At 49.9% G+C, this 18,178-nt stretch overlaps 1 protein-coding gene across 3 annotated transcripts in view; it reads right to left on the bottom strand.

Moving 5' to 3' along the window:
- Positions 1 to 18,178, bottom strand: part of SNTB1 (syntrophin beta 1) — a 242,530-nt gene that overhangs the window by 13,927 nt on the left and 210,425 nt on the right. For all 3 annotated transcript variants that reach the window (XM_081504802.1, XM_081504803.1, XM_081504804.1), the window contains exon 5: positions 950 to 1,146. In XM_081504802.1, coding sequence (XP_081360928.1) covers positions 950 to 1,146 — 197 coding nt within the window. The remainder of the gene's footprint in view (positions 1 to 949; positions 1,147 to 18,178) is intronic.

The following is an 18,178-nucleotide window of genomic DNA, read 5'->3' as shown; positions in this document are numbered from 1 at the left end:
CTTGACAGCTTGTGGGATCTTCCCAGCACAGGGTTCAAACCTGTGTCTCCTGCATTGGCAGGTGGGTTCTTACCCCGTACCACCGGGAAAGTCTGACATGTGGCCCATCTTCTAGAATACTCTTGGGTGCGGGGGAAGTTGCAGTCTCGTGCAGTACTGCTCACAGAGTGGCCCACGGAACAGCAGCATCAGTACCGCTGCGATCTCACTAGATGCACATTCTCAGGCCCCAGCCCAGATCTGTGAGCCAGCATCTCCAGGGATGAGCATCTGAGTCTGAGTCTTCTGAGGGTAAGACTGTAAACCTCTTGTTGTTTCAGTGTGACTGAAGTTTGGACGCACTATACCTAAGAGGTCTTGTGGGAAAATCCTAGTCATACAGAGCAGAGTTACACCATAGGGCTTTCTACCGTGATGGAAATGTTCTAGACTTGCACTGTCCAATGTGGTAGAAATGACATCTGACAGCCAAGCTACCCACTTTTTCTGCAAGAAGATGAAATAAGAGTTTTCATAGTCAAACCCCTAGGCTGCATGTTAGTAGACCATTACTAAAGGCACTAATAATGTCCAGTAAAAATCACTTGTGAAGATCCCTTTTATCTCCCATAAAGTGTAGTTCTCATCCATGTCTCAAGAAGTCTGGCATCACTGTTCTTTTTCAAGCTTTTGAAAAAGTGTTTAATTACTTTATTTACTTTTGGCTGAGCTGGGTCTTCATCGCTGCTCTTGGGCTTTCTCTAGCTGTGGCGGGGCGGGGGGATTGCTCCCTAGGTCCCATTTTACTAGGGCATTACTAGTGCCTTAATTTAGAAGAATTTGAAATTTATCTCCTCTGGAATTTTAAGGACCCCAAAAGGAGCCAGCAATGGAATCTCCTTTGAGGCATGATGCAGTGGAGGGAGCCTCCTTCCCATAAGGATGTGACGTCACAAGCCCGGATGCGCACCTGTGCTGATCTCCGCAGTGAGCTCCGCCGAGTTGTGGCAGCCCTGCACTATGCTCCGCGTCCAGTGTGAGAGGTCCCTGCTGGCCTCAGCCCTGAAGAGGTGCGTTTCAATCCCCTGCTGGGTACCAGTTCGTGTTGCAAAAGACAGATCCACAGCAGCCTGGGGTGATCCTTTTCCTGGACCGGAATGGACCAGCCTGTTGAGAAGAAGAGGGAGAAATTATCAAAATGGAAACCACTGTATTCACCTGAAACATCTCTTGAGAAAAAGCTCCAGCTGGTGATTTGCCTGAATTGCTCTCCTTTTTCTGATCCGGAACCCAAAGATCCAGGACACCCTAATGTTCACAGTGGTTTCTGCCTCCTTCTCACTCAGTTCCCCGCCAGTGGTAGAGGGAGATGAAAACAGCGGCCAAGAACCGGGCATCGGTTGACTATGCCGACACTTAGACCAAAAAAGGAAGCTACGGAAAGGACTGAGAGAGAACAGTTTTAAATAGTGTGTAACCACCCCCCCCCCCCCCGTCACTGCCGCTACATACGTGTGACCCGCTGCAAGCATGAGACAAGGAAGGATATCTGTTGTTTTCTGAGTTGGATTTAGCCCCTCCACACACACCATTTTTCTTGTACTCTGGAGCATCTGGCTGCAGAGAATGCACTTCTGGGTGTGCATTTCTCATGCACTCAGCCTCCAAATGCAAGCAGACAACCATGGGACTCAGCTAAAGAAGTAGCAATCTGTGTGTCTGTGTAAAGCTTGAAAAAGAGGGCTTCCCTGGTGGTCCGGTGGTTAAGAATCCACCTTGCAATGCAGGGGACACCGATTCCATCCCTGGTCCAGGAAGATCCCATATGCCTTGGGGCAGCTTAGCCTGTGAGCCACAGCTAGAGGCCAGAGCCCGTCCTCCACAAGAGAAGCCCCGCAGCAGGAGCCGGGGCGCGGCAATGAGAGAGCAGCTCCCGCGCCACAGCTAGAGAGAGCCCGCAAGCAGCGACGGAGTCTCAGCACAGCCCAAATCAACCTGAATCGTTTAATAAAACTGTTTGCAAAGCTTGAAGAAGCACAGTGATGCTGCACCTCACCAGACATGGAAGAGAACTGCACTTAATGGGAGATTAAAGTGATGTTCAAGAGTGATTTTCACCAGACACACTGACTTTAGAGCACACATCCAGCATAACCTGTGACTCCCATGGTCCATCCTTTCTAAAGGCCAGAGGAAACCAGGCAGCCGGTCGCGGGGGCCGCCTTCTGGGCAGCGCTGGCCCCTCCTCGTCACTTGCCCCGTTTAAGCACTCGGATCGCTTATGCTTGCCCTGCTCCTCCTCCATATCCAGCCTCCTTTTGGGAGAGACTCTCGTATCATTGATTTGCAGGGGAGCACGAGAGCGCAATGTAGGAAATGCTACTCGTCTCCAGGATGTTTGCGTTTTCAGCCTCTTCCTTCAACACAGAAACTAACAGCTCATGGGTTGACGTGGAATTCCAGCTGTGATTCACTTGGTGGGTGGGAGAGTTATTTTCTTAGGCAAAGGGCTTCTTACCTCTAGATTAAAAGTTGTACAGAAGAAATCCAAAGGCTTATTTTCTCTTGAAGTTTAAATACTGTAGACCAAAATTATCAGTGAAATAAAACCTACTGTAGCCCACTGAATTTCTAGTGACAAGTTCCTATAACTCTGAGGAGCTTTCTTTCACTTTACAAAGTTGAAATTCGGTGGGAGGGGTGGTTTGCAATGCTGACTTGAAGAAAAAGGTTCATTGAAAAAGGCTTTTGATTGTACAGTTCTTTGAAGATAGAGAAGGTACAAAAGAGAGCAAGTGTTGGCAAGGAAGCGGACGAAGGGGGCCCTTGCACACTGTGGGTGGTTGTGCCAATTCGTGCAGCCACTACGGAAAAGAGCATGGAGGGCCCTCAAAATGTTAAAATTGGCACAACCAAGGGGCCCAGCAGTGCCACTGCTGACAATATATCTGAAGGAAGCAAAATCAATATCTGAAAGAAGTGTCTGCACCCCCAAGTTCACTGCAGCACTATTTATAATAGACAAACTATGGGAGCAACCTGAGTGCCCATCTGTGGATGAATCGATAAAGAAGATGTGAGGCATATATACATAATGTAATATTATTCTGCCTTAAACAAAAAAGGAAATTCTGCCATTTGCAACCTTATGGATGAATCTGGAAGCATTATGCTAACTGAAATAAGCCAGACAGAGAAAGATAGATACTGTATGACATCATTTAGACATGAAATTTGCTAAAAAATAAAATTTGCAAAAAAAGAGGTAATGATGTGAGGTAATGGATGTATTAACTTGATTGTGGTAATCATTTCATAATGGATATGGACAGGAAATCATCATGGTATACATTTATTTGCCAGTTTTGCCTCAACAAGAAGTGAATACAAGACAGAGAATTTCCCTGCAGCTCGCTGAGAGGAGGAGTCTGGGACGCCGTGACGGACACTCTGCTGACACCGTTCCTCCCCGACCGTCCCAGGGATTTCACGTGTAGAGACTGAGTCCAGCTTATCGGGAGGAAGGAGAGCGCTTTGTGATGAGAGTGACTGAGAAGCTGCCTGAGGCTTCAACGTCTGGGGGAGAGTAAATAAAACAAGAGCATTTCTCAAAAGTCTAATAGAGAATTTAAAGGGACTGAGGGGCGGGTAAAAATTCATTAAGAAGCAGCACGCAGAGAAAACGCAAGTTCACACTGTTTTCTTAGTTGCTCTGAAGTGTTTTTCTACTCAAAGGTGTTTACATTTCAGTCATTTTAAGAAATGTATCTGGGGCTTCCCTGGCCATCCAGTGGTGAAGAAAGACTCTGCGCTGCTGGAGCGAGGGGTGTGGGCTCTATACCTGGTCAGAGAACTAAGATCCCCCCTGCTGTGCAGTGAGGTCAAAAAAATAAATGAATAAAAGTTAAAAAACCCTGAAGATAGAAGTAAAATGAATGAAATAAAAAAGACAAATATATCTAATGCTTCCTTTTTAAAATCTTAAAATCTGTGTCAGTTGGACATGGCTGGCCGGCTGCCCAGTCAGCTGAAAAGGGACACACGTTTGGGAGGAATGGCCACCTGCCTCAGGACCCTCTTCTGCCGTCTGAGTTAAACATTCCAAGAGTCGTCAGTTCACAAAGGAGGGCTGTAAAGGTTGAATGAACAGAACCTGGATCCGGTTTGTACGCAGTAAATATTCCCATCCCTGGCCCCTGCCCTCGGTCTCCTTACCTAAAAAATGTCATTCCTGCCTCACAGGATTAGGGTCAGCATTGCTGCGCTGTGCTCCGTCGCTCAGTCGTGTTCAACTCTTTACAACCCCGAGGACTGTAGCCCGCCAGGCTCCTCTGTCCACGGACTTCTCCAGGCCAGAATACTGGCATGGGTAGCCTTTCCCTCCTACAGGGGATCTTTCCCACCCCAGGGATCGAACCCAGGTCTCCCGCATGGCAGGCGGATTCTTTACCACCTGAGCCACCAGGGAAGCCCATGAATCCTGGAGTGGGTAGCCTATCCCTTCTCCAGCGGATCTTCCTGACCCAAGAATCAAACCAGGGTCTTCAGCATTGCAGGCAGATTCTTTACCAGCTAAGCTACCGTATTAAATACTAATATAAGAAAATATACAAAGGGACTTCCCGGGTGGTCCATGGTTAAGAATCTGCCTGCCAATGCAGGCGATAAGGGTTTGATTCTTGGCCCAGGGAGAGTCCACTGGCCTTGCGCAGCCACGCCTGTGCACCTCGAGCCTGTGCTCGCGTCGAGGGAGCCAGCAGCACGAGAAGCCTGCCTCGCACCCAGAAAGGAGCCCTTTCACTGCGACCGGAGAAAGCCCATGGCAGCGAAGACCCGGCCCGGCCAGAAGGAAACCGTTCTAAGGAGAAGATACCTAAAGGACTTGATTCAGTGCCCAATGCATCCTAGTAAGCGGTCAGTAAGGGTTAGTCTCCTGATGACTTCCCTGCTCATACTCTCTCTCTCTATCCACTCAGCTTCTACCCAGGGGACATCGACTTTGCCACAGTCCATGGCCAGCAAAGCGTAACCCAGAGGCACGAGTGAAGCGAGGCACAAAATGCAACCTCACGGAGAATGTCCTGTGCTTGCGCATTTCTCACTCAGATTTCTTTTCCTCCAGAGACACTAAAATTAAAGCCAATAGTAACTGGAGAATGCAATGTGTTAGAAATTCTGCATCTGGTAAGTCCGGATGTAAGGAATGAAATCACTAACCCAGTATAGCAAGGATTGAGCAAGCCTCGTACGAAGCTGACCCTTACCAGGCACAGGGAGTTTTGATGGGGAAACTCACTGTTACAGGAAATAGTGGTGAAGAAGAAAAAGCGCCTTTGGAGGAAGGACTATTGGAGTACTTCGTTCTTTCTCTTATTACCAAATTCTCATTGAAGAAGAAAAGGGAAGGGGAAAAACAGATTTTTCAACTAGCCAAGTGTGACAGTTCAGCTGGTAAAGAATCCACCTGCAGTGCAGGAGTCCCCGGTTCAATTCCTGGGTCAGGCAGATCCGCTAGAGAAGGGAAAGGCTACCCACTCCAGTATTCTTGGGCTTCCCTTGTGGTTCAGCTGGTAAAGAATCTGCCTGCAATGCAGGACACCTGGGTTCGATCCCTGGGTTGGGAAGATCTCCTGGAGAAGGGAACGGCTACCCACCCCAGTATTCTGGCCTGGAGAATTCCATGGACTGTTTAGTTCATGGGGTTGCAGAGAGTCGGACACAACTGAGTGACTTTCACTTTCAAGTGTGAATTATCAAATATCTGTGTTAAAGAACAAGTTGATTTGCCATCTGAAGAATAGCAGACATACTGAATTGTGTGTTCTTTTGATTATACCAATCTTGGTTAATGAAACATGCAGTACGGTATGTCAACTGTGAGGTAGAGTGAATTGTCTCTTCTGCTACGTAGTACGCATACTGGTAACAAAAGGACACTCCTTCCAGATGAAAATCAAATGAACTACATCAGATATCTACACAACACACACGGGAACACATCCTCAGGATGGGGAACAGCATAGACCTAACAAATTATTTGTAAATATGTGTGAATGTGGGGAAATGCACCTATATTCACTGAGAGACTCTTGATAAGCAGGGCTTCCCAGGTGGCTCAATGGTAAAGAACCCACCTGCCAATGCAGGAGACACAGGAGACACAGATTCAATCCCTAGGTCGGGAAGATCCCCTGGAGGAGGAAATGGCAACCCACTCCAGTCTTCTTGCCTGGAAAATCCCATGGACAGATGAGCCTGGAGGGCTGCAGTCCATGAAGTCGCAACGAGTTGGACACGACTGAGCAATTGAGTACAGGTATGCAATTCAATGGGCTTCCCTCGTGGCTCAGCTGGTAAAGAATCCGTCTGCAATGCAGGAGACCTGGGTTCGATCCCAGGGTTGGGAAAATCCCCTGGAGGAGGAAATGGCAACCCACTCCAATATTCTGACCTGGAGAATTCCATGGACTGTACAGTCCATGGGATTGCAAAGAGTCGGACACGACTGAACAACTTTAACTTACTAAGTTACTATGCAATTCAATGATATAAAACAGAAGCTTGCGAACAAATCTATTAAAATGTCAAGCAATTTTGTGGGTGGTTTTATTTCTACTTATTTTTTTAAAATTCTTAAAAATTTCTCTAAGCAATAAATAGCACACAATGTAAAGATTAGCTTTACAAGGCTATGGGGCTAAAATGAACCCAAATCTTTCACTTTAATGTTTAGAATCAGGACTTCCACGGCACTGAAAAATAAATACATTCTGACTCAGTGCGCAATACATGTTTTGTTTGTTTAATGTTGGTGGCAGTTCCGCGGCGGAATACTAGATGAAGTCATCCGCATCGTCTTGCACTGGTCCCTGTCTTGTTAGTCCAAGTCGTTCATGTCTGGCTCCTGTCACCTGACATCGCAGGCTGAGAGATGGCCTTTCCCAGGATGAAGCTAACCGACCCAGTGCGGTGAAGGCTACACTCGTGACCTCATTGACCCCTCACATGCCCCTACTGGCCGCCAGCAAATGAGACAGGAGAGAGCTGAGCCCTGCCGGCGGAAGTTTCAGGGTCCTTCTGGATTCCGGGGTGCCCTGCGGGGTCTCGGGGAGCCCTTTCCCTCTCCTCCTCCTGAGCATCAGAAACCGCTGAGAACGCAGTCTGGAGAAGAGAGGCTGAGGAACGCGAAGGAGGGAGGAGGCCCACGCGTCTGCGGCGGCTGTGCCGGGCAGCGCGGGCGCACGCGGACGGGAGCGCTCTCGCCCTGAGATCCGAGCCCTCCTCGGGCCTCGGCCCGTCCGTGAGAGCCACGCTTGGAGCAGACGACTTGCTTCCTGGGATCTCGGGTGAGCTGAGCCTGCCGAGGCTGGAGCCCCTGGGCTCCTCCTGCTGTGTAAGGCTTCCTGCTCAGGTGTTCACGCTGACAGGTCCGGGGTGAAGGAAGAGGCTGGGGGGAGCAGCTGACTGCTGAGGCTCAGCCATCTGCTGGTGTCCAAGAGCAGCACGATCTCCTAAGGTGGGCGCCCGTTCCCTGCACTCCACACATACCACCAATCCACTGCTGCAGAGCAGGGGTCGAAGCTGAGCCCCTGCGTTGCCCGTGCAGAGCCTTAACCACTGGGCCGCCAGGGAAGTCCCCACCCTACTGCTTCAAGACCACCTCCTCATCTCCCCTGATGTCCTTCGGGGTAGGAGGCTTGTCCCGTCTCTCACGGATTCCCTCGTGTCTAGTATCCTACCTGACTTATGGTGAGAGGTCAACACATACTGCCCGAGTAACTACATGAACGCTAGTTTTTCAAGATGTTTTTGAAACGTGAATTCAAGAGGACAGTGAAAACTACTCATGCACGCACCCACACTTGACCTATTTTGAAATCCTTTGAAATGTGCGGCCACTGAAAAGTTTTTAATGGCTCTTCACTTGCCAACTGCATTTGGGAACACATTACAGTGACCAGATTTGGGATACTATGTACTGAGTAAATGTCAGCTGGACATTATTATTTTAAAAGTCATCACTTGGACACTGGAAAAGGTAGGGCTAAGGATAGAATCTGTTGGCCTGACTTTTCCCCATCCTGCCAGGAACTGCCTCTTCATATTCCTCCCAAGATTCTTTCCAAACATCTTTCCTGATCTGTAGTCCCTGGGGAAGATTCTGAAATAGCTATTATTTATCTTTCAATTATTTTACATTTTAAGTTATTTGTGTATCCTTGAAAATATGACCATCTGTTTCTTATCTGCAGCTGGGACTAAACTATAGAAACCCAGAAAATGCTGTCTCCCTAGAGAAGATAACTTTCTTACCCGACGAGAAAAAAATACTGGTACCCTGGGACAAGTTTTCAAGCTGCAGTTCACACTCAATTTCTAAGTTTTCTCTGAAACAGCTTGAGAAGTCCAAGGACATGTTTTGTTCCCAGTTACAAAATTCAGATACACATTCCCATGGTTGGAATCAAAGCCACCAACTCCAGCAAGAGTTTACACCCCCTATGATCGAGTGTAAGAGTGCAGGTAAGTGAACAAACGAATATAATATGAGACAGCTGGGTGAGAGAATAAAGCCATCGGTGTAAGAACTCAGAGCAGAGAAGCAGACACTCCATCTTGGCTCTCAGCCAACTGCATGCCCTTGACGAGTTTCCTTAAAAAGAAATCATTTGGCTGCCTCTGGTCTTAGCTGTGGCATGTAAGATCTTTTCCTGCAGCTCCTGGGCTCAGCTGCCCCACAGCCTGCGGGATGTTAGTTCTGGGACCAGGGGTCGAAGCCACCCATGGCCCCACATTGCAAGGTGGATTCTTAACCACTGCACCACCAGGGGGTCCCTTGACAAGTTTCTTAAACTCTCCGTGCCTCGGGGTCTTCAAACGCAACCTGCGATGGGTTAGCAGTCTGTTTGGATGAGCTGAGTTTCAGGAATACTGTATGAAACAGTATCTGGCACAGACTATACTGTAAGAGTCATTAGTGTAATTAATTTGAGCTGGGTAGGACTTTTGATTTGATTACCCCGTGCTGCCCACTTGGCACCTAGAACAATTCCAGGCACATGGCAGACAGTATTGGTTAAATGAATGACTGAATGAACAACTGGAACACAAAGAGGACTCTTTTCCAAGAGGGTTGATTAATTACTGCTCTGAGGTATTACCGCTTTCTCCCCTCTCTGCCCCTCAGTGATACCAAAGAGAACTTACGGCTCAATCCAAAGAACCTGGATTTGCATCCACTAAATGCTAATTTCCAGATTAATTCATCCTGAAAAAAAATGATCTTGAAAGGTAACTGGGATCGAATGTCGTATGAGCCTAACATCCATTCCCTGTTTCTGCCTTCCAAATCCATCTTTAGCAACTAGTGCTTTCACTAGTGGCTCAGGGATAAAGAATCTACCTGCCCACACAGGAGATTCAGGTTTGGTCCCTGGGTTGGGAAGATCCCCTGGAGGAGGAAATGGCAACCCACTCCGGTATTCTTGCTTGGAAAATTCCATGGACAGAGAGCCTGGTGGGCTACAATCCATGGGGTTGCAGAGAGTCGGACACACATGAGCACATATGCACTACTATCAATAAACAAATGGGTGCCTAACCCATCTAATTTTTCTAAGACAAAAAGAAAGGGTGAAATGTTTTAAAATTATGTCCTATGCCCAAAGCGGTGGATACCAGGAGGCTCAAAGAGGTTGTGTGATAAGCCCCCTTTCAAGTCAAATTCTCTGTCCAAGATTTCGGGAGCTTGGCAGTAGAAGCAGTCATCTCTGTGGGGGCCAGCCCACATCCCGCAGCCAACAACTGAGGTGTGACGTGAGGCTGCATATTGTTCCCTGATCCTCAGAGAGGCCCCTTTCGTCTGACTAGTTTCAAGAAAAACACAGACAGAAAACCCTCCCTCACAAGGGATGCTTACGCACTAATTTAATTCTGGATAAGGCGTTAGAGAATGTTGCATAAAATGTTCCATTAAAAACATTATTATTAATATCCTTAATTAAAACCAAAACAGTTGCAGCACACAGATTCAGCCAAATTAGTAAAATTACAGATTAGGTAACTGGGTTGCTAAGCAATATTACACCCTCATTTTCCTTAATAGCTGTAATTAGTATCTCCATGCATATGCCACAGTGCAAGTCACAGAAAAATAAAGAAAAGAAAGAAAGAAAGGAGAAGGAAGGAAAAGCAACTGGTTAGACCTCTTGAATGGTCCTGCTTCTCTTGAATTCTGTGTTTCATCAGCTGGCCACCCTAACTTGGGGGTCAACAGTCAACAGTCTCCAGGGAAGAAGTGAAGGGGAAGAATCCCCAACAAGCCCCGAACTATCAGACAGGAAGGGCTGCCCAAGAATTAGCCTGTTGTCCCTCGGCCAAGAATAATTGAATACCTGCCTCACTGCTACCTTCTCAACTTCTTCCATCTGAATATGGTGGTAAAGGAATCAGGCAAGGTCCCATCTCTCAGATAGTGGACACCATTAGGGATCCTGAGTGGAAGCCAAGACCCATTAAACAAAGGAGAGTGAGCAGCGAAGCAGACTGGAGCCCAGTTCCGACCAGTGCTTATCCAGGTACACTTTCAGAGCCACGCGACCGCCTGCCATGCATTCCCCACGGGAGCACCCAGGACTAGCTTCATGCTGTGAAGTAAGGGGTTCCAGGGTCCCTATTTCCATCTCACACTTCCCAGTCCCTGCAAACAAATCCATGGCTCTTTCTTAGCCCAATCCTCACAACTCAGTGACTTTGGTTTAAGACACTACAAGTCCTTGGCAAATGCAGTATCACATGCAGGGTCAAATAGATCCAGTTCCTTTTCAGCCATTCATGCATTAATGCCAACTATTTTCTCCAATAATAATGACTGCTAGCATTTATCTATCACTTATTATATCTGTTACATGCTGAATGCTTACACACACTGTAAGACTGATTGAGAAATCCATCTTATCAATAACTGGAAGCAGCAGAAGTTACTATTACCTGCTTCCTGTAGATGAGGAGACTGGGATTCAGAGAAACTGATATTAATACTTTGCCCCATTGCAAGCAGAAGTCTCAGAATCTGACCCCTGGTTTGTCTGATTCCAAAGTCCACGAATCTCCTCGCTCAGCTAATCCCCCCGCGTCTGAAGGGCTCCCGCAGCAGCTTGAGTGAGGGCGGCGGTGGCCGTTAGTGTGCACCGGACACGCAGAGACACACACGTGATGGACAGTGTGAGGGCTGGCCCCACATTTCTCAGTCTGACACAACACGGGTTCGCGGGCACGCGGCTCCTTCTGCGCTGCCCGAGGGGAAGCCCGTGGAACAGGCCCACGTCCTCTAAGCAGAGGGGCCTCCCAGGCTTAGTGTGAAAACCACAGGCTGATTATAATTCAGAGTTTGACAGATGCAACTGGCCAGCCTTTCCTAGTGGAAAGCATTCCTAAAACATCTGCACCTGCCTGAGGCGGCAGCTACTTTTAGCACTTAGAAACAGGTTAGTTCCTAACGCACCAAAGGTTCCCCGACACGTTTAGTACAAACGCTGCGCGTCTCTGGCTCCCAAGTGACATCAGGGGGGAGCGGTGCATGTTCGCCGGTTGGCTTTCTTCAGCTCCTCCAAACGGACAGGTCGGGAAACTGGGCTCAGAGCGGCTTCATTCTTTCTACAAGCTCTGTGCTCCTGAACTGTTCCCCAACCCCTGGGACTGGGTGGGCAGAATTTTGGGGCTACACTTCTTCTAGAATTTCAGAAATATTGCAACCTCAATCCTAGTTCTCTGTAGACCTACCTCACTCACCAGTGATGACGACAGTGACAAAAGACAAACACACTCCTCTATGGGCAAGAACCCCTTCCTTTTTTTAATCTTCAGCAACATCAAATAAGCTTTCGCTAAGCGAAAAACAGAGGAGCCTGGTGGGCTACGGTCCATGGGGTCGCTAAGAGTCGGACACAACTGAGCGACTTCACTTTCACTTTTCCCTTTCATGCACTGGAGAAGGAAATGGCAACCCACTCCAGTCTTCTTGCCTGGAGAATCCCAGGGAGGGGGGAGCCTGGTGGGCTGCCGTCTATGGGGTCGCACAGAGTCAGACACGACTGAAGCGACTTAGCAGCAGCAGCAGCAAGCAAAAAAATGCTTTCCCAAGGACTCATAAAAAGCTGAGAGATGAGAGCAGCTAAAATTACAATATGTTTGCAAGCTTCCTGAGCACACTCTGTGAGCAGCACCATCAGGGCACGCAGGCACCTTGGAATGCTGTCCCCGGGAGAAGAGGCTGCCTGGAAGCTTCCTGTGGCAGCTGACACCAAGACCATTGTGAGCATTCCTAGTGCCTCTGCCTTGAAATGCAATCACATTTTCATCTTCCAGAAAAATATAAATTTGATATGTCTGGATGAACCCCCCCCGCCCCCGCCAAAAAAAGAACTACAAACAAATCAACAAGTCAGCTATGAAATGTCTGAGCTGAGGAATGACTTGATTTCAGAAGAAACCTGTTTCCTACTGGCTGCAGTCCCAGACAGTTCTTCTTCTGCAAGAGAAAAGACCCTCTGGCATTCTGAACAGTGCTTTCCAGGACTGCTAGGATGGAGGCACCAGGACTGACAGCTGCCAGTCTTGCTGTGCATCATGTTAAACAAGCTGTACTCGTGTCAGTGCAATGGTTGAATTCTGCCCCAGCCATCCGTTCATACAGGGAGGCTGCAATCTACAATGTGATGGTATTGAGAGACAGAACCAAGGTCCTTAAGGTAAAATGAGGTCACAAGGGTGGGGCCCTGCTCTGATGGGGTTAGTGTCCTTGTAAGAAGAGACCCAGAGAGCTCAAGTTTTCTCTCCTCAGGGACACAAGGAAGTCATGTGACCATGACAGCCATCTACAGCAAGTCTTAGGACTTGCCTGGTGGCCTAGTGATTAGGACTCTGTGTTCCCAACACAGGAGGCTCAGGTCTGATCCCTGGCCAGGGAACTAAGATCCTGAGTGAAGCACACACACACACAAAAAACAGAGTTCTCCCAGAAACAAACCAGGCTGGTACCCTGATCTTAGACCTCCAGCTGCCAGGATTGTGAGAAAATAGTTACCTGTTGCTTAAGCCACCGATCTGCGGTATTTTGTTGTGGCTATGTGTCAGGCATCACGCTAAACAAGTCTGTACTTGAGTCATTGCTATGCAGTAGCATCCTGTGTCCTGGAGGATCTGCTGATGGGGCACTGTGCAGTCATTCGGAGGAAGCTGAGGTAGAGGGCAAAGGACCAGTGGAAAATGCCTATAAGATGGAAGAGCAGGGCAGCCATATGCACATTCTTGGAACTGCTGATGACTCTGTGGGCACCTGGGTCCAGGACAGCCTTCAAACTAACTCATCAGTGGTCACCACTGCTTGAAACAAACGGTGCTTCTGCAGAATACAGAGGACAAAGGCCCCAGCCCTGGCTACGGCGTTTCCTTCCCACCAGGAACCCTGGGAGCCAGAAGAGTCTTCTGAACCGGCGGCTCTCATCTGCCCACATCAGAAGCACCTGGAGGGCTTGTGGCCTCACATACGGGCCGGGCCCCAGTCCCGGAGTTTCTGATTTAATTCTTCTGAAGTGGGATGGGGGGTCTGCAATGTGCCCCCAGTTCCCAGGTGGTGCTCACATTCCCGGCTGGGGATGACACTTTGAGAACCCCTGGCCTAAGTCCTGGGCGTAAACTCCAGGTCTCAGCGAGTCCCCAGCTCTGTCCTCACTCTGCTGTAGGATCTGGATGGTGCTCTATTCATCACTAAGCTGTCAGGAGCGCTAAGGAAAGATTTATATGATCCACTCAGCAAATTCGAAGAGCCACGTAATCTTCAGCGGATACGAAACACGCTCCTGAGAGGCTGCAGAGAATGGTGGCTGCTGTTGTTGTTCAGTTGCTCAGTCGAGTCCGACTCTGCGACCCCATGAACCGCATCACGCCAGGCCTCCCTGTCCATCACCAACTCCCAGAGTCCACTCAAACCCATGTCCATCGAGTCGGTGATGCCATCCAACCGTCTCATCCTCTGTTGTCCCCTTCTCCTCCCGCCTTCAATCTTTCCCAGCATCAGGGTCTTTTCCACTGAGTCAGTTCTTCCCATCAGGTGGCCAAAGTATTGGAGCTTTAGCTTCAGCATCAGTCCTTCCAATGAATATTCAGGGTTGATCTCCTTTAGGACGGACTGGTTGGATCTCGAGTCTCCGGCATTGCAGGCAGATTCTTTACCATCTGAGCCACCATTCTCGCTTTACTGAATGGTGGTTAAGAAGGTGAATTCAGGGCTTCCCTGGTGGTCTCCTGGTGAAGAATCTGCCTGCCAATGCAGGGGATATGGGTTCGGTACCTGGTCTGGGAGCATTCCACATGTCGAAGAGCAACTAAACCTGTGTGCCCAGCTACTGAAGCCTGAGCGCCTAGAGCCTGTGCTCCACAAGACCGGCCACAACAAGAGAAGCCTTCACACCACAGCGGGGGAGTAGCTCCCGCTTACCGCATGCGGCAGCGAAGACCTAGCGCAGCTGAAACCACATAAATGTTTTAAAAACAGAAAGTGGATTCAGAATCAGGATTCCGGGTCTGTTTCTCTCCCGCTGTACAACTGTGGGTAAGTTACGTAACCTCTTAGTTCCTCAGTTTACTTCTCTGTGAAATAGGAATAAGACCTAGATGTCGCAGGGCTGCGAGTGTTAAACGTGGGAACCCTGAGGACCACACCTGACGCTTGTTAAAAACAGACCCCTGGCCCCCAACCCCGAGGACCACACCTGACGCTTGTTAAAAACAGACCCCTGGCCCCCAACCCCGAGGACCACACCTGACGCTTGTTAAAAACAGACCCCTGGCCCCCAACCCCGAGGACCACACCTGACGCTTGTTAAAAACAGACCCCTGGCCCCCAACCCCAAGGACCACACCTGACGCTTGTTAAAAACAGACCCCTGGCCCCCAACCCCGAGGACCACACCTGACGCTTGTTAAAAACAGACCCCTGGCCCCCAACCCCGAGGACCACACCTGACGCTTGTTAAAAACAGACCCCTGGCCCCCAACCCCGAGGACCACACCTGACGCTTGTTAAAAACAGACCCCTGGCCCCCAACCCCGAGGACCACACCTGACGCTTGTTAAAAACAGACCCCTGGCCCCCAACCCCGAGGACCACACCTGACGCTTGTTAAAAACAGACCCCTGGCCCCCAACCCCGAGGACCACACCTGACGCTTGTTAAAAACAGACCCCTGGCCCCCAACCCCGAGGACCACACCTGACGCTTGTTAAAAACAGACCCCTGGCCCCCAACCCCGAGGACCACACCTGACGCTTGTTAAAAACAGACCCCTGGCCCCCAACCCCGAGGACCACACCTGACGCTTGTTAAAAACAGACCCCTGGCCCCCAACCCCGAGGACCACACCTGACGCTTGTTAAAAACAGACCCCTGGCCCCCAACCCCGAGGACCACACCTGACGCTTGTTAAAAACAGACCCCTGGCCCCCAACCCCGAGGACCACACCTGACGCTTGTTAAAAACAGACCCCTGGCCCCCAACCCCGAGGACCACACCTGACGCTTCTTAAAAACAGACCCCTGGCCCCCAACCCCGAGGACCACACCTGACGCTTCTTAAAAACAGACCCCTGGCCCCCAACCCCGAGGACCACATCTGACGCTTGTTAAAAACAGACTCCTGGCCCCTAACCCTGGCCTGCTGAGCCAGGGTCTCCAGGCCGGGTGCTTGCGACCAGAATCTTTAATGAACAGCCAGGTGATGCTTAAATTGAGCAAGTTTTGCAAACTCAGGTAGAATCCATGTAAAGCCCTTGGCCTTGTCTACACTCCTTCCACAAAGGTCAGCCATGGGTTTATTAGCAGCTGGGTCTAGGCATTTGCAGATGGTACATAATGGTCTTCCTGATAAAGTTACCCAGGATGATTAATTAGCAGACACCCTAACCTATAATAAAATTTTAGACGATGTGGCTCTGTATCTATAAATAAAAATTGAGTGAACTATATACATTTAACATTCATGTATAGCACTGTTTATAAATAATACCTTAACAGAAGGTCTTCAAAAGAAATTTCAAAAAGACATGACTCCCCTTCTTCGGAAAAATAATGCTACTAGACAGGCTACGTGCCTGAATGCTCATATGCCAAGCGCACAGAGCCACAGGTGCGTGCGTGGAACACGCGAGAAGTAAATGAAAGAGTCGCTTGATGCGCTTCACCGCGAGGTCGGGGAGCAGCCCTCCTTCCCAGAGGAAGCGCCGGGGTGACCTCTGTAACGGGAGGATCGGGGTTGGCCTCCCGCCTCAGAGTGAGACGCAGCAGGGCCTGAGGCCCGGGCCCCCACCCCCCACGCCCCCTGTCTGCCTCTTGTCTGTGGAAAACTCTAGTCAAAGGATGGGTTTAATCAGAGAAGGGAGAAACGGGGAAACAGCGGACAACAGGGCAGGAGACGAAACACATATATATATAATAATAACAATGGGGTCATGAGGCATGGCCAGAGGCCTTCAGTTCTTTCTCAGGGGCTGCAGATAATATTCGGAGACCCAGCGGTCTTAGCGATACTAGGACACTAGGTGGGAGAAGTCAGCTACACGATGACCAGATGTTACCCAGGACACGAGCCGCCACACTTCTGAGAACTGGCCTCAGAAAAATGAGAACAAATGTCCCCAGAACTGAAGATTAACTGTCCCTGAAACCACCAAGACGACGCGCGTCAGACCACTGAGGGCCGATCTGGAGACCACGGTCAGAGCTGCCCCACGGCGTCCGCAGGCTCCCCGGCCTCGCTGTCTGTGAGAGCTCTCAGCCCGCTTGTCGGGGGCGGACTGGGCCTTTGCACAGACGTCCACCCCCCGCCCCCAGTGGCCGGCCCCTGAAATAAAGCAAACTTTCCACCAACCTGGCCTGTTTATTGGGTTTTGAGCGACAAGCAGCCGGACCCACCACACACCTTCCAGTAACAGGAGAACCGGCCGGCCGGCCGCGCAGGGACAGGGTCAACCTTCAGGGCAGGAACGCTGCTCCCAGCCTGGGGCCGCAAAGGGGCTGCGTCTCCGCTGTGATTACACGGGAGACGGAGGGGTCGTTTTCCTCGCTGTTTGTTTCCATAAGTCTTCTTCTAGACCCGTGCACAGGGTCCAGGAGGGAACCTAGCCAGGACCAAAGCAGGCAAACCACGGGAGCTGGTGAGCCAGTGAAAGATCAGTTAAAAGCCCGTTTCCCTAAGTGCACCCCCCGCTGGGCTGGGCAGAGGGCAGCTTTCGACCAAGGGCGTGAACAGCCAGGACTGGGGAGGAGGGAGGTGCAGCGACCCCGGGCTAAGCCCTGTCCTGGGAGAGGAAGCGGAGGATGGGAGTCCAGCTCCTCTGTCTCCAGGCAAGAGCACGAGGGGCTCAAGCAAGGAGACTCCCAGTGCGGCCTCCACATCTTAACTGCCTCCCGGGCTTCCAGCGGAGGTCAGGGGCACGATTACGGGCCTCAGTTTATCATTGCTCACGGGGCTAATACACACACATCATGATGAGCTGGTCTGCAGTTCAGAGTCAGTAATCTGGGAGGGGGTGGCGAGATGGGAAGTCAAGCATCCCTAGCACGTCTCCTTTATATTTAGATGGCACTCCGATCTTTTTCCTTCTTTTTAAAGCCTTTATTGACCCTGTTACAATATTGCTCCCATATTATGTTTTGGTTTCTTGGCCACGAGGCAGGTGGGGTCTTAGCTCCCCAACCAGGGATCCAATCTGCACCCCCTGCACTGGGAGGCGGCGTCTTCGCCACAGGACCCCCGGGGCAGCCCCTGGACGCTGGTCTTTTTAGATGTTGCATCTTCAGTTCTAAATGAGCACAGCTTGCACCAAGTGGGAATTCCATCTTCTGTCTCCATATTGGATGCTGGCTTATGGTTTTAGGTTATTCATATGATTTGCTCATAACGCAGACCTGACATCCGTATGGCTGGTGAGTCTAAGATAGGTGCCTTGGTGCCCACCAAAAGCTACTCAGCTACAAATTACTGTGTCTGTATGCCCATCCCTCCTTCAGAGGACTTTGCTTTTGTAAGAGTTCATATTTTGAAGCTGAAGCTCCAATACTTTGACCACCTGATGCGAAGAGCTGACTCACCGGAAAAGACCCTGATGGCGGGAAAGATTGAGGGCAGGAGGAGAAGGGGTG

The sequence above is a fragment of the Giraffa tippelskirchi genome, chromosome 6 (assembly GCF_054371585.1).
Source record: "Giraffa tippelskirchi isolate mGirTip1 chromosome 6, T2T-mGirTip1v1.2.pri, whole genome shotgun sequence".
Lineage (NCBI taxonomy): Eukaryota > Metazoa > Chordata > Mammalia > Artiodactyla > Giraffidae > Giraffa > Giraffa tippelskirchi.
The sequence above is the reverse complement of the archived record's forward strand: the minus strand, read 5'-3'. Positions and strand labels throughout refer to the sequence as shown.